Here is a 22867-nt window from a genome sequence, read left to right as displayed (position 1 = left end):
AAAAAAAGCTCTATATGGACTCAAACAAGCTCCCAGAGCTTGGTACAGCAAAATAGAGTCTTATTTTGTAGCTGAAGGATTTGAACGTTGTCCTAGTGAGTACACATTGTTTATTAAGAGTGAAGAAGGTGGGAAGCTTCTCGTGGTAAGCTTGTATGTGGATGATCTTATCTTTACAGGGAATGATGAGGCTATGTTTGGAAAATTCAAAGAGTCCATGAAGCAACACTTTGATATGTCTGACCTGGGGAAAATGAGGTATTTCCTAGGTGTGGAGGTTGTTCAAAGCTCTGAGGGGATTTTCATTAATCAGAGGAAGTACATCAAAGAAGTTCTAGAGAGGTTTGGCATGGAACGCTGTAATCCTGTGAAAAATCCAATTGTACCAGGTTCCAAGCTTGTGAAGGATGAAGGAGGTTCTTGTGTTGATGCCACAGTTTATAAACAAATGGTGGGCAGCCTCATGTATTTGACAGCCACCAGGCCAGACCTAATGTATGTGGTAAGCTTAATTAGTCGTTTTATGGAGAGGCCTACTGAATTGCATCATCAAGCTGTGAAGAGAGTTATGAGGTACTTATCAGGCACTATGGAGCTAGGGATCCTATATAAGAAAGGTGGGGATGAGAGTTTGTTGGCTTTCTCTGACAGTGATTACGCCGGGGATATTGAGGATCGAAAGAGCACCTCGGGTTATGTGTTTCTACTGAGTTCAGGTGCAGTGGCTTGGTCTTCGAAGAAACAACCAGTTGTCACACTTTCCACCACTGAGGCTGAGTTCATTGCAGCAGCCTCCTGTGCATGTCAATGTATTTGGATGCAGAGAATTCTTGAAAAGCTTAATCACAAAACAAGTAAGTGCACCACCATTTTCTGTGATAATAGCTCAGCCATTAAGTTATCGAAGAATCCAGTTATGCATGGTAAGAGCAAGCACATCGATATCAGATTTCATTTTCTTCGTGACTTATCAAAAGATGGAGTGGTTGAATTGGTGCATTGTGGTTCAAAGGATCAAGTTGCAGACATTATGACAAAGCCGTTGAAACTGGATGTTTTCGTGAAGATAAGAGAGCTGCTTGGCGTGTGTAAACTGACTGCAAATGGCAGTGCAGTTTAAGGGAGGATTTGTTAGGGTTTGTGTTGCTTGGTGATTAAGTCAGTTTGACCTAGTCACATTTATTATCATGTTTTACGTAGTAGTCTGTTAATAAAGCCCTAGTCTCTAGGGTTTAGATTAGGTTTGATTTAGTCCTCAACTAATGCTCCACATTCTTAGGTCATACGAATGTGGTTGTTATCTGCTTTGATTCCTGTATTTTTAGGCTTATAAATAGCCGACTGTTTTCATTCAATAAAACTAGAAGCTTTGAGCTCCATATTGTGTTGTGTAAAGAGTTAGAGTACAGGTTTCTAACAGGCCAGTGGGACTGTAGGAGAGAGGGAGAAAGGTGATATAAACTGAATTAGAAACCATTGTTTAGGTTTCCTATGGAAATATAGGCTCCATGCAGCAAGCAGCAACCAAACAGATGATAACGACACAACACGAATGTAAAATGCTACAGGTATATTTCACATTTCTGGCATTTCATCTTTTCGTAAACTGAGCAAACAAGAACAGCTACCGCATTTCACATCTGTTATGATTTTGAACAAAAAAAAGTGTATTACAATTCTATAACAAATTTGAAATGACAGATTAGTGTTATACGACCAGATATATTTATGATTGGAACCAATTGAATCAGAGAGAGATTGTTCAATGCTTCTCCTGGCAAGATATCAAGCAAAACTGCATTTAATTTTCTACCAATAGAATACAATACGTATCGTTTTATCCCATCTTCGAAGAAAGGGATGGAGGGATCAAATCCCACATCTAATAACTGCGTTTAGTGGGCTATTCGTGCATGCATCCACTAAACAACCAATACTTGATAAGCAAATACAGAGAGAAAAATAGCAATAGACTTCTCAATAATCAAAATTTCAAATAAAGCATAGGAAGTAGAGAACAAAAGGAGTCATGGCTCAGTTAAAGTCAGGCTTCTCTGGGTAGGTGCAGCCAGACCTCTGGATGATCACATTTGCAGCATAACAACCAGCTTTCACGCAATCTTCAATGGGTTTCTCTTGAACTAACTGAGATAGAAAACCTCCAACAAATGCATCCCCTACACAGAATAACAAAAAAAATTAACAAGAAGTTTATTTTTGGAAGTGTTCGCTGTTTTAACAAATTCCAATAGCAAAGGGCATACCTGCTCCATTGGTATCAACAAGCTTTTCTTTTGGCAACAGTATCACTGGGAACTTCTTCACTTTCCCATCCTCAGCAACAACCACAGGATCTGCCCCCTGAGTAATAACAGTAATCCTCTTGCGTGCTCCTACTTTCGGCCACTCAGAAATCTTAAGAGCTATTTGCTCAACATCATCAGTCTGGTAATTCAAACAAGGTAGGTCAACAATATGAATGAAAGCCATCAATCTGGTAATATCAGGTACTCTAGTAATAGAGTGATCATTACCTCCCAGCCGTGAACTTTTGAGAAGGTTCTTGCTTCTGTCTCATTTCCAAAAACATAATCCATATACCTAATTTACAAAAAGCATGCACTACATTAGCATATTCATAGTACTTGATTTATTCCGAAAGAAGGAGAAAAACAAAATGCTTACGGCAAAGCTTTCTCCTGGACATCCTTGAAAAACTCACAGATAAAGGGGGCAGAAAGGTTCATGCTGAAAACCTGCAGATAAATGCAATTGTCAAAACTGTTTCTTGCAAAGGAATTAACAGCAGCCAACAAGATGGAATTTTGAAGGTATGACATGTCAAATACCTTGTTATTTGCAGTTGCATGTTCAGCAACCAGCTGAATGGATTCTGGAGATACAGTTAAGAAAAAACCAGCAATATAGAAGTACTTGGCCTTCTCAACTGCTCAAACAGGATTGACAAAGAAAACAGATCAGTAAAATGCATTATTAAAGAAATGAAATTAGAAACCTAAAACACTTAGCTGAACGGGTACCCACCCAATGCCCAGTTTTCTGGTCTTTTCAAATGCTCAACTTTGTAGCAGTTAGCAGCTGCCAAATTGGCAATAAGTGACCTACATTTACATACCCACAACCGTTGTCAGTTCACCGCGCTGAAAGTTCTGAGATTATCTTTTATGGTTGTATGAAGAATAGAGTACAACTAGTAATTTGGCAGGAAAAATTTGAAATTTTTTAAACAAGCTTGAACTGAAGCTCACCTTTCACCACCCACTACACAAACACCACAAGTACCTGTTGGTGCAGACTCATCCTCGTAATAGTGAACCTGATTTAGAAAAGGAATTAGTAGTGAGGGGAGATATAAGTTGGAGCAAATCTGGAGATTTACTAAAATTACTTGTTGCTAGTTATAAAACCACATGAGTTCCAAAAGTTCCTGTCTTTTTTCGTATACATATTTACACATTATATAAAGGTAACGAAGAATAAACTCACATTAACACCAGCAAGCTTTGAGTTCTTCTTCATCTCTTCCCCATACTTATCCTTTCCTATGCTGCCCATATAACTTGTTGCACCGGGTACTTGAAGCATCCACTGCAGAAAGTAAAGAGAAATCAGTTGAATCATAACAATTAAAGAAGTTTATAAATGATCGGATTACTGAAGAATCACAAAAAACAATCTATTAAGTACCTGGGCAACTCGAATGGAGTTTTGAGTAGCACCTGCAATAATGAAAAGGTTCATTCTTAGTCATGATAAATAGTAACTTAAGCTATCCAAAATAACTACATTGAAACCCAAAACCAAGTGTAATCCATGCTTTACCTCCAGCAATGTACTCCACGTTAGGGTTAGAAGCAAGTTCCTCATACCTGAGATATACATCCATGTTTGGTTAAGATTTCATCCCATATCATCAACAAAAGAAAATGCTCCACGATCAGACAATTAAGGTTTCATACAAAAGAGTGGTGTATTAAAGTTGTAGATAATAGACTATATGTGTTTTCACTTTTAAGACCTGTTATATGAACTGAGACGGGCATGACCATACATATGCACCCTGTTTTGAGTTATATCTCTCCGATAAAGTAAGTACTGAAGCTGTCTTTACTCCTTAGTAGCATAGTTTATTTTCATATTTGTACCTCAAACTAGCAACAGTACACATTAAAATTCCAACGAGTCATGTCAATGTAGTGAAATCAAAACACAATTTGTTTCACTCTCTCATTGAAATCGGCAAATTAAGCAAAACACAACGAACCAAAATTTTCCAACTAGATTCATATCTATGATACAAGATACCACATTACATACACAACGCTAAGTTCCTTACATGGGAAGGTGCTTGTCCTCTGCGAGAATCGCATTGTTGAGCTGGAGATCATATCTGTTTACACAAAATCAAAACACTCATTAGGCCGCAAATCACAGTGCCATGACACTGATCTACACAGCTAAATCAGAAAACGAAAGGCTGAGCAATAGATCAAACAGTTGGGGTGGTGAGATTAAGCTTTGTAGATCTGAGTAGGGAGAATATAAATGAGTTACTTTTTCAAGAAGTCTTGGTCGACGACGGCGGAGATGTCGAGGAGTGGGTTGCCCATCCCCAGCAGAATTCCTTCGGACGCCATTTGCACAAGGTGAGAGCTGAGCTGAGAGGAAGATAGGGGTTTAAGGGCAGAAGACAATAGCGAGATTCAGATCAGATCTGCTGAAGCGAAATGGGGTGTGGTTTTATAGGTAAGAGAGAGTGTCAAGTAGTGGCTCTCTCGCTATTTCACCAAACCCCACTGGGGGCACTTGGAAATTGGAAAAGCCTCTTCCCACTTTTTGGGTTTTTTTTTATTTTCTTGGGGTCATTTTTTTTTTTGTTTTTTTTTTTAAATTCTTATTGTTTTTCTTTTGAAAATTAAAAATAAAATCTGCAAGATTTTTCCACCGACACCAGCCTCTCCCTAGATATTTGACCCAAAAAAAAAAGCCTCTCCCTAGACAATGATATCGCTGTAATATCATTAATACAAAAACAATTCATGCATATTAGTTATTTGAAATAATCGACACCGACAACATAGAAATTACAAGATTAATATAGTCGAATGCTGAACATTCAAAGCACGGGATCAAGAATATCTGATGGGTGTTTCGGAACCATGCGGGGAGGTGCTTTTGTCGGCGTGCTGGCGATGATGGAGGAGTGGATGGTGGCCGACGGCTACTCGTGGCGGTGGCTAGAGTCTTGTAACCGTGGTGGAGGCGTGGTGGCTGCTGCAACTTGGAAGTTTGGCTAAGGTTTGAGTGCCTTTGGGTCTGGGCTGTGTTTTGGGCCCAATTTCTTTTTTTGTTGTTAGTTCTTTTGTCTAATTATGTTCCATCTCTTACAGGTGGGTGCAGTGGGTCTTGGCCCTGTATACTTTGTTCTTTAGGACGTTACAATGTGCCCATTGATCAGTATTGATGTACACCATAAGGGTCTTAGGCGGATGTACTGATTTTTTGGTGTTGTAGCTTCTTATTGTTCAAGGTGTAGTAGTCTAGGCTAGTAGTCATTTTTATGTGCAGTCAGTGCACTACCTGAGCAATGATTGTAATATGAGGGGTGTTTGTACCCTTCATGCTTGACCGAGTGAGGTCGTATGATTTTATATCAATGGATCAGTCTTCCATTCCCCTCAAAAAAAAAAAAAAAAAAAAAAGCACGGGATCAAGAATATGAAAAGTTCTAACCGTCAGGTCCAAAATTATTTGGACTGCAGTATTGTCCACAGAACTTGAACACACTGATGCCTCCATTTCATGAAACATTAGGCAAAATACCACACGAAAACCATGGCAGAATGACTCCCGCGAACACAATATCATATGCTTATTGTCAAATACATTGCATGGAAGTTATGAGTATATTCATGGTAGCAGTGTCAACACTTTTGTCCCTCAAAGAACCAAATACGTCCATGGCTAGATGAATCTCTTTATAGTCATCAATTTGATGTGAACTTATTCCCCATCAAAACAACAGAAATATGAGAAAATTTTGAAGCGTGGCTCCACAAGGAGCCACAACAAATAATAAGTTAACTACAATGCAAAAACCAAAATCCTAGCAATATCCTTTCAGAGATGATCACAAATCGCTTGTGTAAAGTCAGTAGTTGTTGATTTGCCACCAAGGTCAGCAGTACGGTACTTGCCCTCTGCAATTGTCTTCAGGATCGCATCCTGGATCCGATCAGCTTTATCATGGAGCTCCAAATGGCGAAGCATGGTAACAGCACTCAAAAGCAGAGCAGTTGGATTTGCCAAATTCTGTGAACATTCAACCACAATAAAGATGACTTGGGAGCAAACATATTATTACATACAAAAGCTATTTTGTAAACAAAGGAGAGCGCTAAAAAGCATTAACAAAAGGAACAAATATATACCTAGTCTGATAAGGTTTTCATTATCTAGTTGCAAACATAATAATATGTACTCAATGTCTGATGAGGCTTTAATTATCTAGTTACTAGCTACAGCACTACAAATAGGTTAACTCCAAAAAAAACAGTACCATGAGGACCAAATTTCAGAGCTTACTTCCGAGCCACCCACGGGTGAGAAGGGTCAAACACCACTAGAGGACTCAAAAAGATCACAGGCTTTCAGAACGTTGTCAAGTAGAAAACAATTTTGCAACCAAGGATAGCCACATTTCTATAATAATCTCCGGAAAAAAAATCCTCCATTCATTAACCAAGTTGACTTTTAATTTAGGGTACTAGGCTGCTTCATTCTGGTTCACCAGAATGACCTTAAACATATGAATGTGATTAATATATGTTAGACCTCTTGAGGACAAAACATCAAACTTTACCAAATACTACTGACAATGGGATCCATGACTGTGCTCAGTAGTAGGAGATTGAACTTCACAAGGTTCAAGAATGTTCACCTTTCCAGCAATATCAGGTGCCGATCCATGTACAGCTTCAGCAAGGGCAATACCTCCCTCACCAATATTGCAGCTGCAAGTGAAAGGCAACAATGTAAGAGAATCCATATATTTAGAAGGGAATGAATCCATATACTCACACACATTATATATATGTGTGTGTGTACGCGCGGCGTGTGTGTACATAAATCGTATGTCATACCTTGGTGTTAAGCCCAAACCCCCTATCAACCCAGCGCAAAGGTCACTAATAATATCACCATAGAGGTTAGGCATCACTAGCACATCAAAAAGTGCTGGATTCTTCACAAGCTGCATAAGGTAAAACAATTAATTAGTGTGGCCTCAGTTTTATCTAAACCCAAAAAAAAAAAAAAATCCCATAATACACACATAAAGTAAAGTTGCTAACAAGGTGCAAGACATGACATAATTAGTCCCTAGATTCATAATTCTGTAGCTTTTATTTTAATTCCCTCACCTGACTTTTTTTTTTTTTGTAGTGTTTGATTCTTTTGTTACCCTCAACTTTCACGTTCACATAAGCAGTTCTATTCATATTCCCAACAGGTTATGAAGAAATTTATTCATACCATCATACAGCAATTATCAATGACAACTTCCTCATACTTTATATCAGGGTACTTCTCTGCAACTTCGCGGCAACACTGAAAGCAAAGACCAAACCAGTTTTAACATGAGGGTACTTGGGAAAACAATAAAGAAAAATAATTTTTCATATACATTAACAATTGGTGAACCTTGAGAAAAAGACCGTCGGTTTTCTGCATTATATTTGCTTTGTGTATTGCAGACACTCTTTCTCTTCCATGGGCCTTGGCATAATGAAAAGCATACTCAGCCACCCTCAAGCTAGCTTGACGGGTAATGATCTTGAGGCTCTCAACAACACCTCTCACCACCTACCATTAAAACAAGGAATTTAATCAAACAAATTTAAACAGAATATCAACATTCATCTGCTTATTATTTAACAACTTACTTGATGTTCAAGTCCACTGTATTCCCCCTCCGTATTCTCACGGATAGTGACAAGATCTACATCATCATATCGAGTCTTATAGCCAGGAAGGCTGTAGCAAGGTCTGACATTTGCAAACAAATTCAGTTCTTTCCTCAGTGTAAGGTTCAATGAACGATGACCCTTCCCAATTGGTGTGGCCATCGGCCCTTTCAAGCCCACCTTATTCCTTCGTACCGACTCTAAACTTTCCCATGTCAGAAAACTCTGAGTCCTGGGATCTATTTGCTCCCCAACATAGTGTTCTTCCCATTCAATTGGGACTTCAGCTTCTCTGAATATCTGCATCAAAACAATTGCAAACTCCATCAGCACTTGAAACCACAACAAAGTAACCCATATTCCGTGAATACTAACATCCCACATCCATTCGTTACTTCAATTATGACATTGCATTACGCATCCGAGCACCTAATGTTTACCATCTAGTTTATTAACAATGCTAAATAAATTGCACGGTCATGATTTAACAACTTCTCATCCACGTTCAAGAAAATAAAATTTCAGATGAACAAACAGCGCCTTGCACAGTTTCACAAGGAATCAAATCATCAAATTGTGAACAGTAAAACACTAAACAACAGAAATTCCCGAGATCAGGGAAAAGATTATCCTAATAAGAAACTAATATCCAATCAAGAATCTAAATTCAAGTTCATGAGTGCGCGAGTGAGTGTATAACACTAACTTTACACAGATGCGTACACAAACATATAATCAATCATACACAACTCCGATGCAAAATAGACGAGGCATAAATGGAAAATTGGAGAGCAAAAAGTGAATAAGGATCGAAGAGGGGACCTGTTTGACGGACTCGGCGATCTCGGGGCCGATACCGTCGCCGGGGAAGAGGGTGGCAGTGATCGGAGTGGAAGTAGATGAGAAAACCCTAGCTGCCGGAGACGACGATGAGAGCAAGGTCGGGGAGGGATTCGCGGCGCCGGAGAGAAAGTGGGTGGAGCGGCTTCCGATTACGCGCCTCAATAGCTGGGAAGCCATGACTGCTTTGTTTGGCGATCGAAAAGAATAAGTCCTAACCTTCGGTTTATAAGACAGCTAGTGGGATTCTTTGACCCAACAAAAAAAATTATTATAAATACTAATGACATGGAATATTGACAACTTTTTTTTTTTTTTTTCTTTTAGAAACCATAATCGACCAAACAAAATGCACTGCTATAAGAATTACAAAGATCATGATAAAATGAGTTTCGAATTATAGAGGTCATATAACATAATGAGTAGAGAAGATCTTCTTAGGCACATTACATACCGTCTAGAAGATCTTAGTGTGGGTGATATTACTAACATTGGTCTAAAAGACATTAAGATCCGATATGCACACTTGGTCTCTCTAGTTCTTCTCATCACAACAATTGAGATGATTGCCATGATGCTGCAAAAGGCTAAATTTTGAGTCTTCATAACTCTTTACTGGGTCATCCAGTTCGAGCGCAAGATATACCGTTTTGAAGCTCGCAACGAAGAAAACTAGGAAGAATGACAAGCTCGTTGGCTCTTAACTTCTTGACGACCAATATGTCCGTAAATTGGTTTTACATCTTATTTGTATTGAGTGAAATAGACAATAAGAAAATTATCACACGTGTCAAGAGCATTAAGATAGTATATTTCATGCCCAAATGACATCGGAGTTAGAATGAATGGATTATGGAAGTTTTTGCCAATGAGGGTCGGCAAGGATGGAAAGACACTTGCTTGATGGAACACCCACCCAAGTTTAAGCCCCAACATCCACAAGTCTCTCATTGGTAGGTTGCTGAATACCGGGGTCCTGTGGGATCCATGTGACGCTAGTGAAACTCTCAATTTACAGAGAGTCTAGGTCATCACGAGGCCTGACTATCGGATGTCTACGGGCTTTCAAGGTGGACAACATTAGGCCAGCGAAATCTGACTGCTCTCATGTGGTAATCAACGCTGAACCCATATGTTAATTAGGTTTCTGCGGGCCACGAATGGTTCATAATATTTCTGGACTCGTGGGCTAGCTCCCCCTTCCAAATACATGTGTTAAAAAAATAAAAAATGAAAGTTCTTACCATATTAGGCGTGCAGAGGGGGCAAACAAAATGTTGAATTTTGGGTCTTCGTAACTTTTTATTGAGGCATTCTTTTCGAGCCTTTGATATACCGTATCAAACTTACAACGAGAGAACTAGGGAGAGACAAGCTGGTTTCCACTAAGCTTGAATTTTGGCTCTCAACATCTTGAAGACCAATTGTTTTGTAAACTTCTAGCTCTTCTAGCTTCTCTAAATTGAGTAAAACCTAAAAAATTGAAATTGGCTAATAAAAAGTAAACACATGCATAACAATTTTTCATCATGTCAAGAGCTTAAGGACGATACATTCCGTGTCCAAAAAGAACACCAGGAAGTAAAGTCACGGACGATAAAATTTTTACCATATTAACAAGCGCAGAGAAAGATGTCAAAATGCCAAATTTTGCTCAAACTCCCGGTTCAACTTAGGGGCTAGTTTGGGATTGCTGTGACTTTTTAAAAAAACTGTTGTTGCTGTGTTGTAAGAATAATTAGCTGTGAATTAAAACAGTTTCGTGTTTGGTAAATAATATTTTTAAAAGTGATGTCAGTACATAAAACAACTGCAGAGTGTGTTTTGATCCACAACAGCTTCTAAAAGCAACCTCTGGCCTGCTTCTAAAATCTGCTGCCAGTGACCTATAACTTTCAATTAAAGTTGCTTTTTATTTATTTACCAAACACAATAAAATCTAAAATTTTGAACAAAAACTGATTTTTTTAAACGCGAAACAATCCCAAACGGGACCTTATAATATAACGTCTCCACTTCTAGTGGCTGCATGCTTTTACAACGAAGTAAATAATTTTGATCAACTCCGTTTACTCAAATTCCATAAAAGAAGTTCATTGGTTCTTAGTTACTTATTCCACTGGAAATCCCAGTTTTATAAATTTTACTTCGTGTTCTTGTGCTGGATTCAATTATTTACTGTACCCATGGCATCTGGAATCCAACTCATGCATGCGATCGGACTTCAAGCCCCATCTTGTCCCTTCTATTTTAATTTTGTTACCTGTGATCTTGACTCGGGTATTAAACTATTAATGGATAGTCGTTGAAGCCAAATCTCATCATTAATTCCAAATTTCTTGTTGGCAAGAGAAACCTCAATTAAACTACGCGTACTCTTCAATTTCTCTTTGCTGCCTTGTTTTGACACCCAGATCGAGCTTTCCACGGTACCGACCAAACTTCCCCATTTTGCTTGAAGACTTTAGTCTTTTTTTTTTCCCCCCAAAGGCTTCCTAGGCCCAAGATAAACCCCTTCGGCGCATGTGAAATGCTCCAACTGTGCATTGCAGCACAGTGCCTAGCCACTTTGACAGCTTCCGGGTTCGAACCTAGGTTGGGGAGCACACCCAACTAGGCAAGAACCACTACGCCACTTGCAGTGGTTTTGAAGACTTCAGTCTTTAGATTCCTTGAACATGTGATTAGGTCTGTTTATTTAGCAAATAGGCTACTCCTTATCACTCTTCCAGTCATGCATGCATAGCAAGTCTAAAATGTTAAAGTTTGTTCTATTGTTCCTGTGATTTACTTCCAAATCCTACATGGATTGTGGAATCAATAGTTTGCCAATAAAATGGAGTGGGTTTAAGGGTTAATTACATGTTCATCCTGCAATTAACCCAGCACTACTCCAGATAATCAAGTTCCTAGACACAGGCCCGGCCCTGGCCCAGGGCAGGCAGGGCGATAGCCCAGGGCCCAAGTTTTGAAGGGTGACGGCCTAGGGCCCAAATTGAAGCAGTAGATGGGTGAAAAAAAAAAGGAATTTCTGTTAGGAATATGAGAAAAGGAACAGCAAGAGTGCGATCTTTGGGCCCTAAAGTATGCATTGATGGGCAATTGTTTACAATATATAAAAGTTGAAGCAGCTAGTGCTAGACAAAAGGGAATGCAAGAGTGCGATTAAATCATATTTTGCATTGATGGGCAATTGTTTACAATATATAGAAGAAATCATTTTAGATGAGATTTGATTGATATAAAGTGATGTAATGTTTATTTTTCGGGGTATTGGTTTTTTGTCCCCCCCCCCCCCCGTTGTATCATATTTTTTTATCAATATAAAATATTTTTGATTTTTTTTTTTATATAAAGGGCCCAATTTTATTTTTCGCCCCGGGCCTGCCTAGACATCGGAGTAAAACTATTAGGAAAAGATTAGCAGTCCTCGGGAATGGAAAGTTCTATGTTTCTCTGGACGAAAGCCTATTTATAGTAGCTTGAGCGATTTCTTGCAAGGCACCCTTTAATTAAAGAACAACGTACTGCTCTTTCGGTGATCTCAAAACTAGTTTAAAGGTAAAGAAATGTCCTCAAAGCCATACAAATCCCAAAAATACAAGAACGAGCAAACAAAATAAAGCCTCCTTCAGCCACCATGACTCAAATGATGTTAAAGTTTTTAAACTAGTTGTATCTGTGTACTTCACAATCTGGGATGGCGTTAGTCGTTGCTGCACAGGTTTTACAACCGTGCTTCTATGTCCTGTGAGAATCCATGGCATTTGAGCTATAGTTTCTTGTGAGTTGTAATGGTGGGCGGTACGTACCATTGTCAACTCCAAGCAATGCTGCTGCTCCGACTCTCACTTCCTCCATGCTTGGATTCATCCCTCTAGTTAATATTTGTAATTTCAATTTCTAACTTGACAAGTGATTAATGAAAAAGTAGTTTTTTTTAGGGTTAATTACATATAAGTGCATCTTTGAATGTTTTTTTAGCCATAAGGCCACCAAAAAGTTTTTTCCCTCATAAAGCCACTAGATTAAAAAATATGTTATATTTTGGATATTAAAAACCAACATATTTACATAAATGCCACTAGAGTAAAAAATCAACAATCATTCTCTCTCTCCTCTCTGGCAAGATCTCCGGCTAACTCCGACCGGTCTCCGGTCGACCTCCGGCCAACTCCGGCGAGTCTCCGGCGGACCTCCGGCCAACTCCGACGAACTCCGGCGACCACAAAAGCTACTGTCACTGACACCAAAAGCTACTCCGAAGAAATTTCCGGCAATCTCCGGCGAGGTCACAAAAGCTACTATTACTAGTAACAAAAGCTACTGTCACTAAAACTATTCTAGTAAGATTTCCGGCAACCTCCGTTGGGATAACAAAAGCTACAATCAACAACAATAAAAGCTACTGCTTACCAAATAACCTATGCTCCCCAAAACGAAAAGCTACTATCCTCACCAACAAAAGCTACTCTCACCAATACCAAAAGCTACTCTCACCAGCAACAAATGCTACTCTCACCAACACTAGAAAACTGCTCTTACCAACAGCAAAAGCTGCTTTCATCAATAACAAAAGCTACTCTCACCAACAACAAAAGTTACTATCACTACACCAACGAGCTACTCTCACTAACATTAGAGAGTTATTCTTGTATAAAAAACTACTATCACCCACACCAAAAGCTACTGTCACAAACATAAAAAGCTACTCTCACTAATAAAAAAAGCTACTGCCACCAACAGAAAAAGCTACGCTCACCAACAAGAAAAGATACTGTCCAGATTACTACTGTCACCAACAACAAAAGTCACTATAATCTATACCAAAAACTAGTCTTACCAGCACCAAAAGATACTACCAAACTGAACCAAATTACTCCTGAAGACAGAGAAAACTATTACTCCTGATTTCAACAAACACAAATCCAATTGGGCGCAAATTTTGCCAAATCGGCCAAAATCAATAACAAACCAGTCAATAGATATTCACATGCCACACTCCACAACACCTACTAACTAAGAAAATAACATTACAGGCTCAAGGTGAATTCTTTGATTAAGCCATGTCTTGGGCTCAAAACTTGAATCCAAATATCAAACTGACAAATTAACACAAATACCATAGCATCCAAATTCAACAATGAGGCATAAAATTAAGATTCAATTTCATTCAAAAGAAGTCTGATAACACACTAAATTATGTTTACAGTAGCATCATATTATAAACTCTCAATTGCTCAACATGTTTTGAAATGGTACTGTACTTGCAGATTATAAATCAACTGTAGTCCTCGGTGTAGATAGACATAAACAATTTCAGCCTCTCTCTATTCTCCAGCATATGATAGTTTTATTCCATATCATGGTCTTAGAACTTAAGAAACTAATCCATCAAAATCACAAAATTAACTAATGATCCTAGACATATTAAGAGAACAAATGCACAAATCAAACGTCTACTGAAATGTAATTCTGGAATTGATGCTCTGTTACCGTCCATCTCCTTCTTCGACATTGTCGCTTCGTCCGAGCACAATTGCACGTCGGAACTGAGTGAAAGGACCTCTTGCAACTTACTGATCTCAGAGATATGAGTAGAGTAGAGAATCAGATAGATCTGAGTATAGATCTGAGTTCGCCTCTAGTAAGGTAGCTCCCAATCGGAGCTTCTTCGTCGCCGTCGTCTTCTGCATGACCTGAAATTCAGCGGTGGAGTAGAGTCCTTTTGCGGCCGAATTGTTCGAATAACCTAATCTAATTCCGGTCGCCTGATTGCATCCTCCCGGTCATCAATCGACATAAGGCGGTGGAATTAGAGTGGAGCAGGACCATCACACCGGCGCCACGAAGATCCGTGATCGATGAAAGTGAGAGATAGAGAGCACCGCGACGGTCGTCTCCGGAATTGGAGGTGCAGACCAAGATGTGATCTGTGAGACTGTGATCAAGGAGAGAGAGGGACCGAGAGAGAGTCGTGCTGGTGGTTGCCGGAATCGGAGGCAGAGATCGAGGGGGGGAGAGAGAGAGAGAGAGAGAGAGACTGTGATCGAGTGGGGAGAGAGAGAGAAGCAGATGGATTTGTGAATTGTGATCGATGTAAAAATGGGATTGGGCTTAGGTAGAAGGGTAAAATTGTCATGTATGAAATAATTTGTGAATGCAAATGGCCTTATGTGTACAAGAAAATTTAGGTGGCCTTATGACTAATTAAAGTTTTAAAATGACACTTGTGTGTAATTTTCTATTTTTTTTAATTGAGAATATATTGTGTCATTTGGCTGTAGATCGAATTGGAATTTTTTCCATCTAATAATTTTGAGTGTTCTATTTGATTTATTGTAGATACTCAATATCAAAAATATTTAAAATAAATGTTCTTGAATTTATTCTCTCTTCCAATATGATGCTGCGTTTTGTTTTTGACATCGTTGAAAAAGCATGAAATTCTCAATATCAATGCAACTTAATTACTTGACTGCAGAAGCAAATTTTATACATACTTGATCAAAACTACAAAATTGATCCCAAAAAGATAAAAAAAAAAAAAAAAAAGCTAAATAGCACTCCTAAAATATGAAAGTTAAACTAAAGGCCTATAATTTTAAAGCGATTATGATTAGATGGATATGTGATAATTAGACATTAGTACATAGTTGCACTTCATTAGTAGTCTTGCCAAAGAGGTCTTCATCTTTTGGTGTAGTTCGGTAATATATTGCATAAATTATCAATTGAACTGCTCCAAAAATTGCACCGAGACTGTTGCTAATCAAAATGAAGTAGTCTACTTTTCCAATAAGAGCATAGGATGTCCAGCAACAACCATTCAGGAAGTTGGCCACTAGGAGAGTGAATGACATATATTTCACACTCTTAGTTTTAATGACATCTCTTAGGTTGAACAAAGGAGAGTCATACATGAGGACATTGAAAAAATCACAGATCACACCAACTACGACAGCTCTCAAACGTCGATTGATTGCCATCTTATGCTCAGGTATTGCCAACATAGTTGCAGCGACCAAAGCCCCAAATAAAATAAGTTCACATATAAAGTATGTAGCAACCCTCTTTTGTCATTTTGCTACGGCATAATAGAAGAATATGATAAGTTAACGAATGACAATCCGTAGTAACACCAGAACAAACAGTTCAACACTGTTGTAAGGTAAGGTTTTGAATTGAAAACTTCCACATCTTTTTTCCTTCATATTTGTATGAATGTAGGAATTTGGGAGAGGAAAAAGCCACCAGAGATGACATTCCCAACCACACCAACCACGAACCTAGCATCTGCGTGCACCATTTTGCTAGGAAAATGACAAATAAAATATATATGTGACTGAAAATAAGAAAGATATCGAGTCAATAATGAAGATATTGTAGCCACCCTCTCCCTATTTATAAAAAATATCTTTTAACCTAGTTTTAGCATATTAGAGAAGTAGAGAAGGATTTTGTAAAGCCAGATTGAGTTCAGACTTGCAAATCCTACTTTGTGTAGGAGGGACTTTTATAAAATAATAATAATAATAATAATAATAATAATAATAATAATAATAATAATAAATAAAAAATTTAAAAATAATAATAATAAAAGTTCTTTCTTTTTAGTGTCTTTGGGATTGAAAAGGTCTCCAATAATGTAGCATGTTAGAAATATAGAGACGGATTCGTAAAACCAAGTAAAAAGATTGAGTTCAAAGTTGCAAATCCTACTTTGTATAGGATATATAGTTGTAGGAAAAGAGGGTGGGAGAAGCAAAACAAAGAGAAAGGGAAATTGTGAGAAAGGATGAAACATTATGCACCTAGTTCCCGTGCACCTAGTCCGTAATATTTTGATGCTCACGAACGCTCTTAGTTCGTATAGCGTGAATCCCCACGATTCCGCTTTTCAAGAATCGAACTCATGTTATAAGAAAGGTGGGATGTAGAAGAAAGGAGGTTGCAAGTCCCTGAGAAAAAGAAAGAAGAAATTTAAATTTCAGAAAGCGGGAACTTTAATTTAAAACTTGTTGAAATTCGGAGCAGATTTGCTTCTGAATAGCTTTCACTTCGATTGGTGTACAGGTCTCAAAACAACTCCGATAAGGCTGAAATTTGGAGGTCAGATAGAAGAGACAGAGACGAACAACTTTTATGAAGGAATTATTTTGATCTGAGATCCCGATCAAGACATTTAGGGGCGTGCAAGCAGGCTGATCTGCACAGTAAAGAGCGTCCTGCTGTGCTGCAGGGGCAACAGGCGTGCGGCGATGCTGCAGGGGCAGTAGGCGGCACACGGGTGCGTAAGGGCTGCAGGGGCAGCGTGCAGCGCAGGTGGGCAGCAGCGGCTAGGCTAGCTCGGGCTAGGTGCAACGGTGGAAAGGTGATGTTGAAGAGAATTTCGGTTTTTGGATTTTTGTTTTTGTGGTTAGAACTCGTGCTGATAACGTGTTTAAGAATAATAGAATTGAGAGAGATTGATGAGAGAATTGTGTATTTCATTATTGAGAATAGGAGCCCTATAGGGATTACAAAGTACACGTTCTAATGATATAAGGAAAACTATTCCGAATAGGACTAGGAATTCTAGAACATTCTCTCCTATTACAATCATGTAACTACTCCTAGTTTGATTAGGCACACAAAGCTGATTTCTTTCAACACTAAGCAAAAATTTATAGCACCACAAAATTTGGTCTAGAAGTAGGCATTGAAATTTTAGTACTTTTTCGACAATGAAATTTAAGACTTGAGAGCTAGACTGATTAATCAGGAGATTGATACATCAATCGTACATCACGTCGGTACCGGTTTCATGATGCACTTGAATGTCGTAAGTCGTAACAGATCGGAGCCTTTTGAGTGATGTATAGCAATCAGTGCACGATTTACACTCTCCCCCGAGATCAATTATTCACCTGCACAAAACGATGAATAAGTACAATAATGTTAGCTTTTGATGGAGCAAAGGGAGGTAGATCGATGAACAAGTACAATAATGTTAGCTTTTGATGGAGCAAAGGGAGGTAGCAGTCATAACAAATTCACAATCCTCATAATCATCATACTTGATATGCAGCTTTATGCTGTGCCAAACGCTTTATATAATGCGCGTACTTCACATCTTATATAGATCGTCATGTACCATAAGCTACGAGCTTGATCAATGAAACTGAAAAAACAACAAAATGTGTAAAACGAGTAGGATTCTTACTTGGTTAATGTTGTGTACATGTGTGAGATCGATAGGAACCCACCTGGCTAAATGATTGGAACTGCGCGAGTATGCGAGAGTACATTATGAGAGATTGTTTGAACAATATGCAAGCTAGTAGGATCAAGATGGGAAATAACACAGTACCATATGTTCATTGTTTGTGCCTGCAACCATGTGAATGCGTCGGATTTACACCACAAAGAGAAAGTGATATGTTTCAGAAACCCATGAGGGTGGGAAAACAGTCATATTTGCCAAGTTATTCAGTAGTTTCTACTTTGTAGAGGTACCATTATTTCTAACCCTTGTACGTATATTTCATATTTTTGAATGGTTGTGGATCGAGGAAAGATTGAAGTCCACAACCACATTCTTTGAGATCCTTATTCTGCGGTAGAATTTTTCTATTGGTATATTGTGGAGAGCAAAACGAAGCCGGTAATCTAAATTCGAATAATGGGGTTGATATGACTCGAGGCTACAACCTATAAGCATGGATATGATTGAAAAGAAATAAAGGTAGATGTGTAAAACTAGTTGGGTCAAGAACTTGTTTCTGGGCCGACATAGGTTAATTGGTATGGAACATCGTGCTAGTACCGTGGGATGGGTGTGGAGGTAAAAAACATTGTCATACTTACTAAAAAAAAAACAGTTCATTAACCAAACTTGACTTTTTATACTAAATAAAAGAAGGTATGCATGGTACTAATTGGTCTAATAGTGACCTAGCGCTCTGCTAGGGTTGAGAGAGGCTTTCCGTTGTGGCGTGCTTCTCTTGTACCTCATCTGTTGTTTTGTCAATGGAGACCTTAGCAGGCTCTGGCACGCTTATTCTTTGTGGGTATATTGTGTTTAGCGATGCTGGTGTGAACAATTTGGGTTTGGAAACTTGGCTCCTTAGGGCTTGGCTCCGTTGGTTGATACTGGGGGAAGCGGCGGATTGATGTCGTGTTCAGCTACTAATTGTAGGTGGTGATATCTGGATTTGGCTTAGCCTTTGTCGAATAAGAGGATTACAGTGCAGGCTGGGTGACTTCGCCGTCCTCCCCTTGTTGTTGTGATGGGTGATGGGTTTTCTTGGGAAAACATAGATGGGCGCAATAGCTAGGGTGCCGTTAGGTTGCAGTCGGCTTTGCTGCTATACAAGTGCTAAAGTGACCGTTGTTTAGTTTCTGCGCCCGATGGTGATGGTGGTGCTGCCCAATCCCTGTGCTTCTTGCTTTCTTCTCACTTGGACGTTAATGGTGGTTTGGTGGTGACGGCGGTGTGGGACAGGGGTGCAAGTGGTGAGTGCGCCGGTGACGAGGTGAAGATTGATGGCGCTGGGCCTCTTGTGGCTCCAACTAGGGTTTGGTCGGGTTCCCAAACTAGGAGTGTTTAGGCCTTTTAGGCCTAGAACTGGATTGTGGGCTCATTTTGGGGCTCATGGATTGGACTACCCCTTAGGTGTGGGGTTAGATGGATTAGGTCTCTATGGCCTATAGTACTATTTAAATTTTGTTAGGTAACAAAGACTAGTTGTTGTGTTGATTTTTTTATTCCTATTTCGGAGTTTCTAGGTTTTTGTTAGAATAAAAGTGCGTGAACTTTCAAAAAATGTAGATGTACTGGGGGGGGGGGGGGTATGCTAGGTTCTTATTTTTTTTTTAGAATATGGTTTTAAGGTACTCTATAAAACAATTTTTCTAACGACCCTTTAGGGATATGTCGTTCTTTATACTGCTTGTTGAAACGCAATATTAGGACGAGGTTTTTCGATCAGAAAAATTGGTCTAATAGCATAATTCTCTTATTTATAAGTGAGAGATCCTAAGTTTGACTGACAGACTAATTATTATTTATGAGGAGTGGAATTCACACTTCCCATTTTACAATCCACACTCCATGTTTCTTTTTTCAGTAACTTAAACTTTTGTCTTTATTAACTTAGTTTTGTCTCTTTATAAACATTTCAATCAAAAAAAAAAAAAAGATTTCAATCAAAAAGGGAACGCAGGAGTGGGGAATGTAAAATGGGAAGTAAGGATTTAACTTCCCTTATATATTATTGGTTGTAATGTGATGAGAAAATGTTATTGGTTCTATATGAACTTTAGTATGTAGAAACTTGAATATGAGGCTTAGCTATCGAGTTTTGTGTATCATCTAAAACTAAATTCTAAACTCAAAGTGATAAACAAAATCAGATTAAAAAATAAATAATTTAGCCCAGCACCATTTGGTGTAGTGGCATAGTCTCCCCTTCATAAGTGTGAGATTCTGAGTTCGACTCACGAAAGACTAGTTGTAGCATTTGAGTTGTTTATCTGATCCAAAAAAAAAATGATAATAATAATTTAGGAGTTCTGGGTTGTTAATGATGCTTAGGAAATAGAACAATAGAATTTTAGGGAAATGATAAAAAAAAAAAGAAGGTCATTTACACGTGTCTTATGATAGTTTAGGTAACACAAAATGACTTATGTTAAATTAATCCACCCTTAGCAACTTGACACTAAAAATAATAAAAATTACAAAAACTACCACTGAAAATTGAGGATGGATGTGATTAAAATGTAGCAAATCTCAGCGAGGCCGATCGAGAAGGTGATAGTTCACCCTCTGGTTCTACTCAGCATTGTCGACAACTACAATAATGTCGCCAAGGACATTTGCAAGCACGTCATTACGGTTATGCTCGGTTCCTCTTACCGTTGCACAGCAGCTACGCCGGTGAGTGTGTTTTCTCGCTATTGGACTATTCTCTTATGCTTTGGCTATTCGGTTCTATTTGGATCTCGTTGCTTTCTTTTTAAAGTTTGATTTCCTCCTTTTGGATCTAATTAGGTTAGTTTTGATCAATAAGTAAGGAATTTGTGTTTGCTTCTTTGGAAATTTGTGTTTAGGTTATAATATGAAGTATGCTTCTGAAAATTGCTATGAGCTTGAACTGAAAATTGCTCTAATGGTTGCATTTTTGATGCATCTATATGAGATTATAGAGTTAATTCAGTCTAGACATCTAATTAACTCGAGCGGAACCGAAGTGTTGTAGCATAAACATGAAATTTTCTGCTGTTGATTGTTATCACAATGATTAGAGTTTTGGATTTCAACAAAATTTACAAGTTTTTGTGCGAGATTATGAACCTTCTTGCATGTTGCATTGTAGATTGATTAGATTGTCTTTACCTATTTCAACTTTCTTTGCTATAATTCACTACTATTGTACTACTTTAGCTTTGGTGTCTTTGTTATGTTATAGCTATGCTAGAAGATTTTCTTAGTTTACCTTTCCCTGTTGATTTTGGTATCTTTGTCACTGTTATATACATGTCACTGACCAAGTTACTAGTCAAGTCACATTGCATGTCACTGACATAATTTGGAATTTTCTTTCAGAAACTCTTCAGTGGGGTCAAAGAAGATGAAGAGGAGGATGATTATGTTTCAAAGCAACTTGCTGAAGTTCAAATTTCTGAAGAGAAAGAGCATGTTCTGAAAAATTAGATGGGTGAAGAGAGAATGAGTGAGATGATGCAGACAAGCTCCAATCAAGAAGAGAAACGCAAGTTAGAGCTAGAGCTAGAGAGAAAGGAGGATTAAATGATAAAATGTCATTTACATGTGTCTTATGATAGTTTAGGTAACACAAAATGACTCATGTTAAATTAATCCACCCCTTTGTATTGATTTGATCTTTTACCCCTTTGGATAATTTTGTTAGACTATGAGACAATGTATCTTTTAAAAATCATGCACCACTGTCTAAAGTATATGTATGAGAAAGCAGGATCTTTGATTCTTTCTCTGGATCATTTTTTTTGTGGATGTGAGATTATATTTTTTTTGTGTTGGCTTTCAAATTTTAGGAGTGTTCCTCTCTACAGGCTTTGACTGTGACATGGCCAGTGACTTGAGGTTAAGAGTGACTTAGCCAATGACTTGTCTACTGACTTGTGATAAACACTAGACATGGTCAGTGACTTGGCTAGTGATATGCAATATGACATGGCCAGTGACAGTGACTTGGTGAATTCAAAAGATAGCTCTAGACCTGGTTGTTTCACCTAGTTGGTGACATGTAATATGACATCACCAGTGATGGGTAATTTTTGCTTCAATGGTAGAATTTGAATCAAAATGTCATTAAGTGGACTAATTGAACATAAACTCATAAGCTTATTGACTGATTTAACATAAAGTCATAACCTTATGGATTGTTTTAACATAATTAATAACTTTGACTTGATTTATCATTTACTAACCTAAGATGGAGTTTTTTTTTATCATTCTGACAAAAATCTTTACGTTGATCTAGAATTTGCATGGACTATGACTATGGAGGCAAGATGTTTTATAAACATAATTTTAAGATTTATCAGCGTTGATTAAGTCAATAAGCCTTAAATTTTCAAAAACTCTTCAATTGTCGACACTTAATCAAAACTATTATATTTATAGCAAATTACCTATAAGTGTCTTTTAAGACTTATATTATCAATTAAGTCACCATATGTTTTGTCTCTCGTAAGGCCCACTTCTTTTTTTAAGTGTCTCAGAGACAGAGAGAGGAACACATCTTCACTAGTCTAGGTGATAGGATAGCGAGTATCAGGCTGGGTCAAATTTGACCAGAGAACGGGTTAATTGCTTTTCGGTTCTCCAATATTAGCATTTTTGTTGGTCGACAGTAGTTTTTTGGTTCGTTGACAATAGCTTTTGGAAATATGTCAATAGTTTTTCAAAAGATTATCGTGAATGACAATAGCTTTATTAGGAAATGAAAGTAACTTTTTAGTTCGTCGACAATAGCTATCGAAAGATAGTAGTGACTTTTCTGATGAATAAA

At 38.2% G+C, this 22867-nt stretch overlaps 2 protein-coding genes, 1 long non-coding RNA gene and 1 pseudogene across 3 annotated transcripts; all 4 read right to left on the bottom strand.

Moving 5' to 3' along the window:
• Nucleotides 1–1785: 1785 nt before the first annotated feature.
• Nucleotides 1786–4793, bottom strand: LOC133720253 (adenosine kinase 2). Its single transcript, XM_062146464.1, has 12 exons — nucleotides 4576–4793; nucleotides 4358–4411; nucleotides 3844–3890; nucleotides 3709–3740; nucleotides 3508–3609; nucleotides 3270–3337; nucleotides 3046–3122; nucleotides 2850–2947; nucleotides 2686–2756; nucleotides 2535–2601; nucleotides 2265–2445; nucleotides 1786–2177 (listed from the first exon to the last, which is right to left on the bottom strand). The coding sequence occupies exons 1-12, from the start codon at nucleotides 4656–4658 to the stop codon at nucleotides 2035–2037; spliced, it is 1023 nt and encodes a 340-aa protein (XP_062002448.1). The 5' UTR covers nucleotides 4659–4793; the 3' UTR covers nucleotides 1786–2034.
• A 1064-nt stretch (nucleotides 4794–5857) lies between these two features.
• LOC133721782 (isocitrate dehydrogenase [NAD] catalytic subunit 5, mitochondrial) lies at nucleotides 5858–9051 on the bottom strand. The gene is made up of 7 exons (XM_062148508.1): nucleotides 8808–9051; nucleotides 7965–8285; nucleotides 7723–7884; nucleotides 7555–7629; nucleotides 7164–7273; nucleotides 6962–7034; nucleotides 5858–6333 (listed from the first exon to the last, which is right to left on the bottom strand). The coding sequence occupies exons 1-7, from the start codon at nucleotides 9003–9005 to the stop codon at nucleotides 6142–6144; spliced, it is 1131 nt and encodes a 376-aa protein (XP_062004492.1). The 5' UTR covers nucleotides 9006–9051; the 3' UTR covers nucleotides 5858–6141.
• Nucleotides 9052–15463: 6412 nt separating this feature from the next.
• LOC133722874 (bidirectional sugar transporter SWEET6b-like) lies at nucleotides 15464–16134 on the bottom strand (annotated as a pseudogene).
• A 1262-nt stretch (nucleotides 16135–17396) lies between these two features.
• On the bottom strand, nucleotides 17397–18283 carry LOC133720375 (uncharacterized). Its single transcript, XR_009851820.1, has 3 exons — nucleotides 18074–18283; nucleotides 17885–17988; nucleotides 17397–17734 (listed from the first exon to the last, which is right to left on the bottom strand). It is a non-coding gene; the product is annotated as an uncharacterized LOC133720375 (long non-coding RNA).
• Nucleotides 18284–22867: the final 4584 nt, after the last annotated feature.

Source organism: Rosa rugosa, chromosome 7 (assembly GCF_958449725.1).
Source record: "Rosa rugosa chromosome 7, drRosRugo1.1, whole genome shotgun sequence".
Lineage (NCBI taxonomy): Eukaryota > Viridiplantae > Streptophyta > Magnoliopsida > Rosales > Rosaceae > Rosa > Rosa rugosa.
Note: the sequence above shows the minus strand (reverse complement) of the source record. Positions and strands in the feature narration are given on the sequence as shown.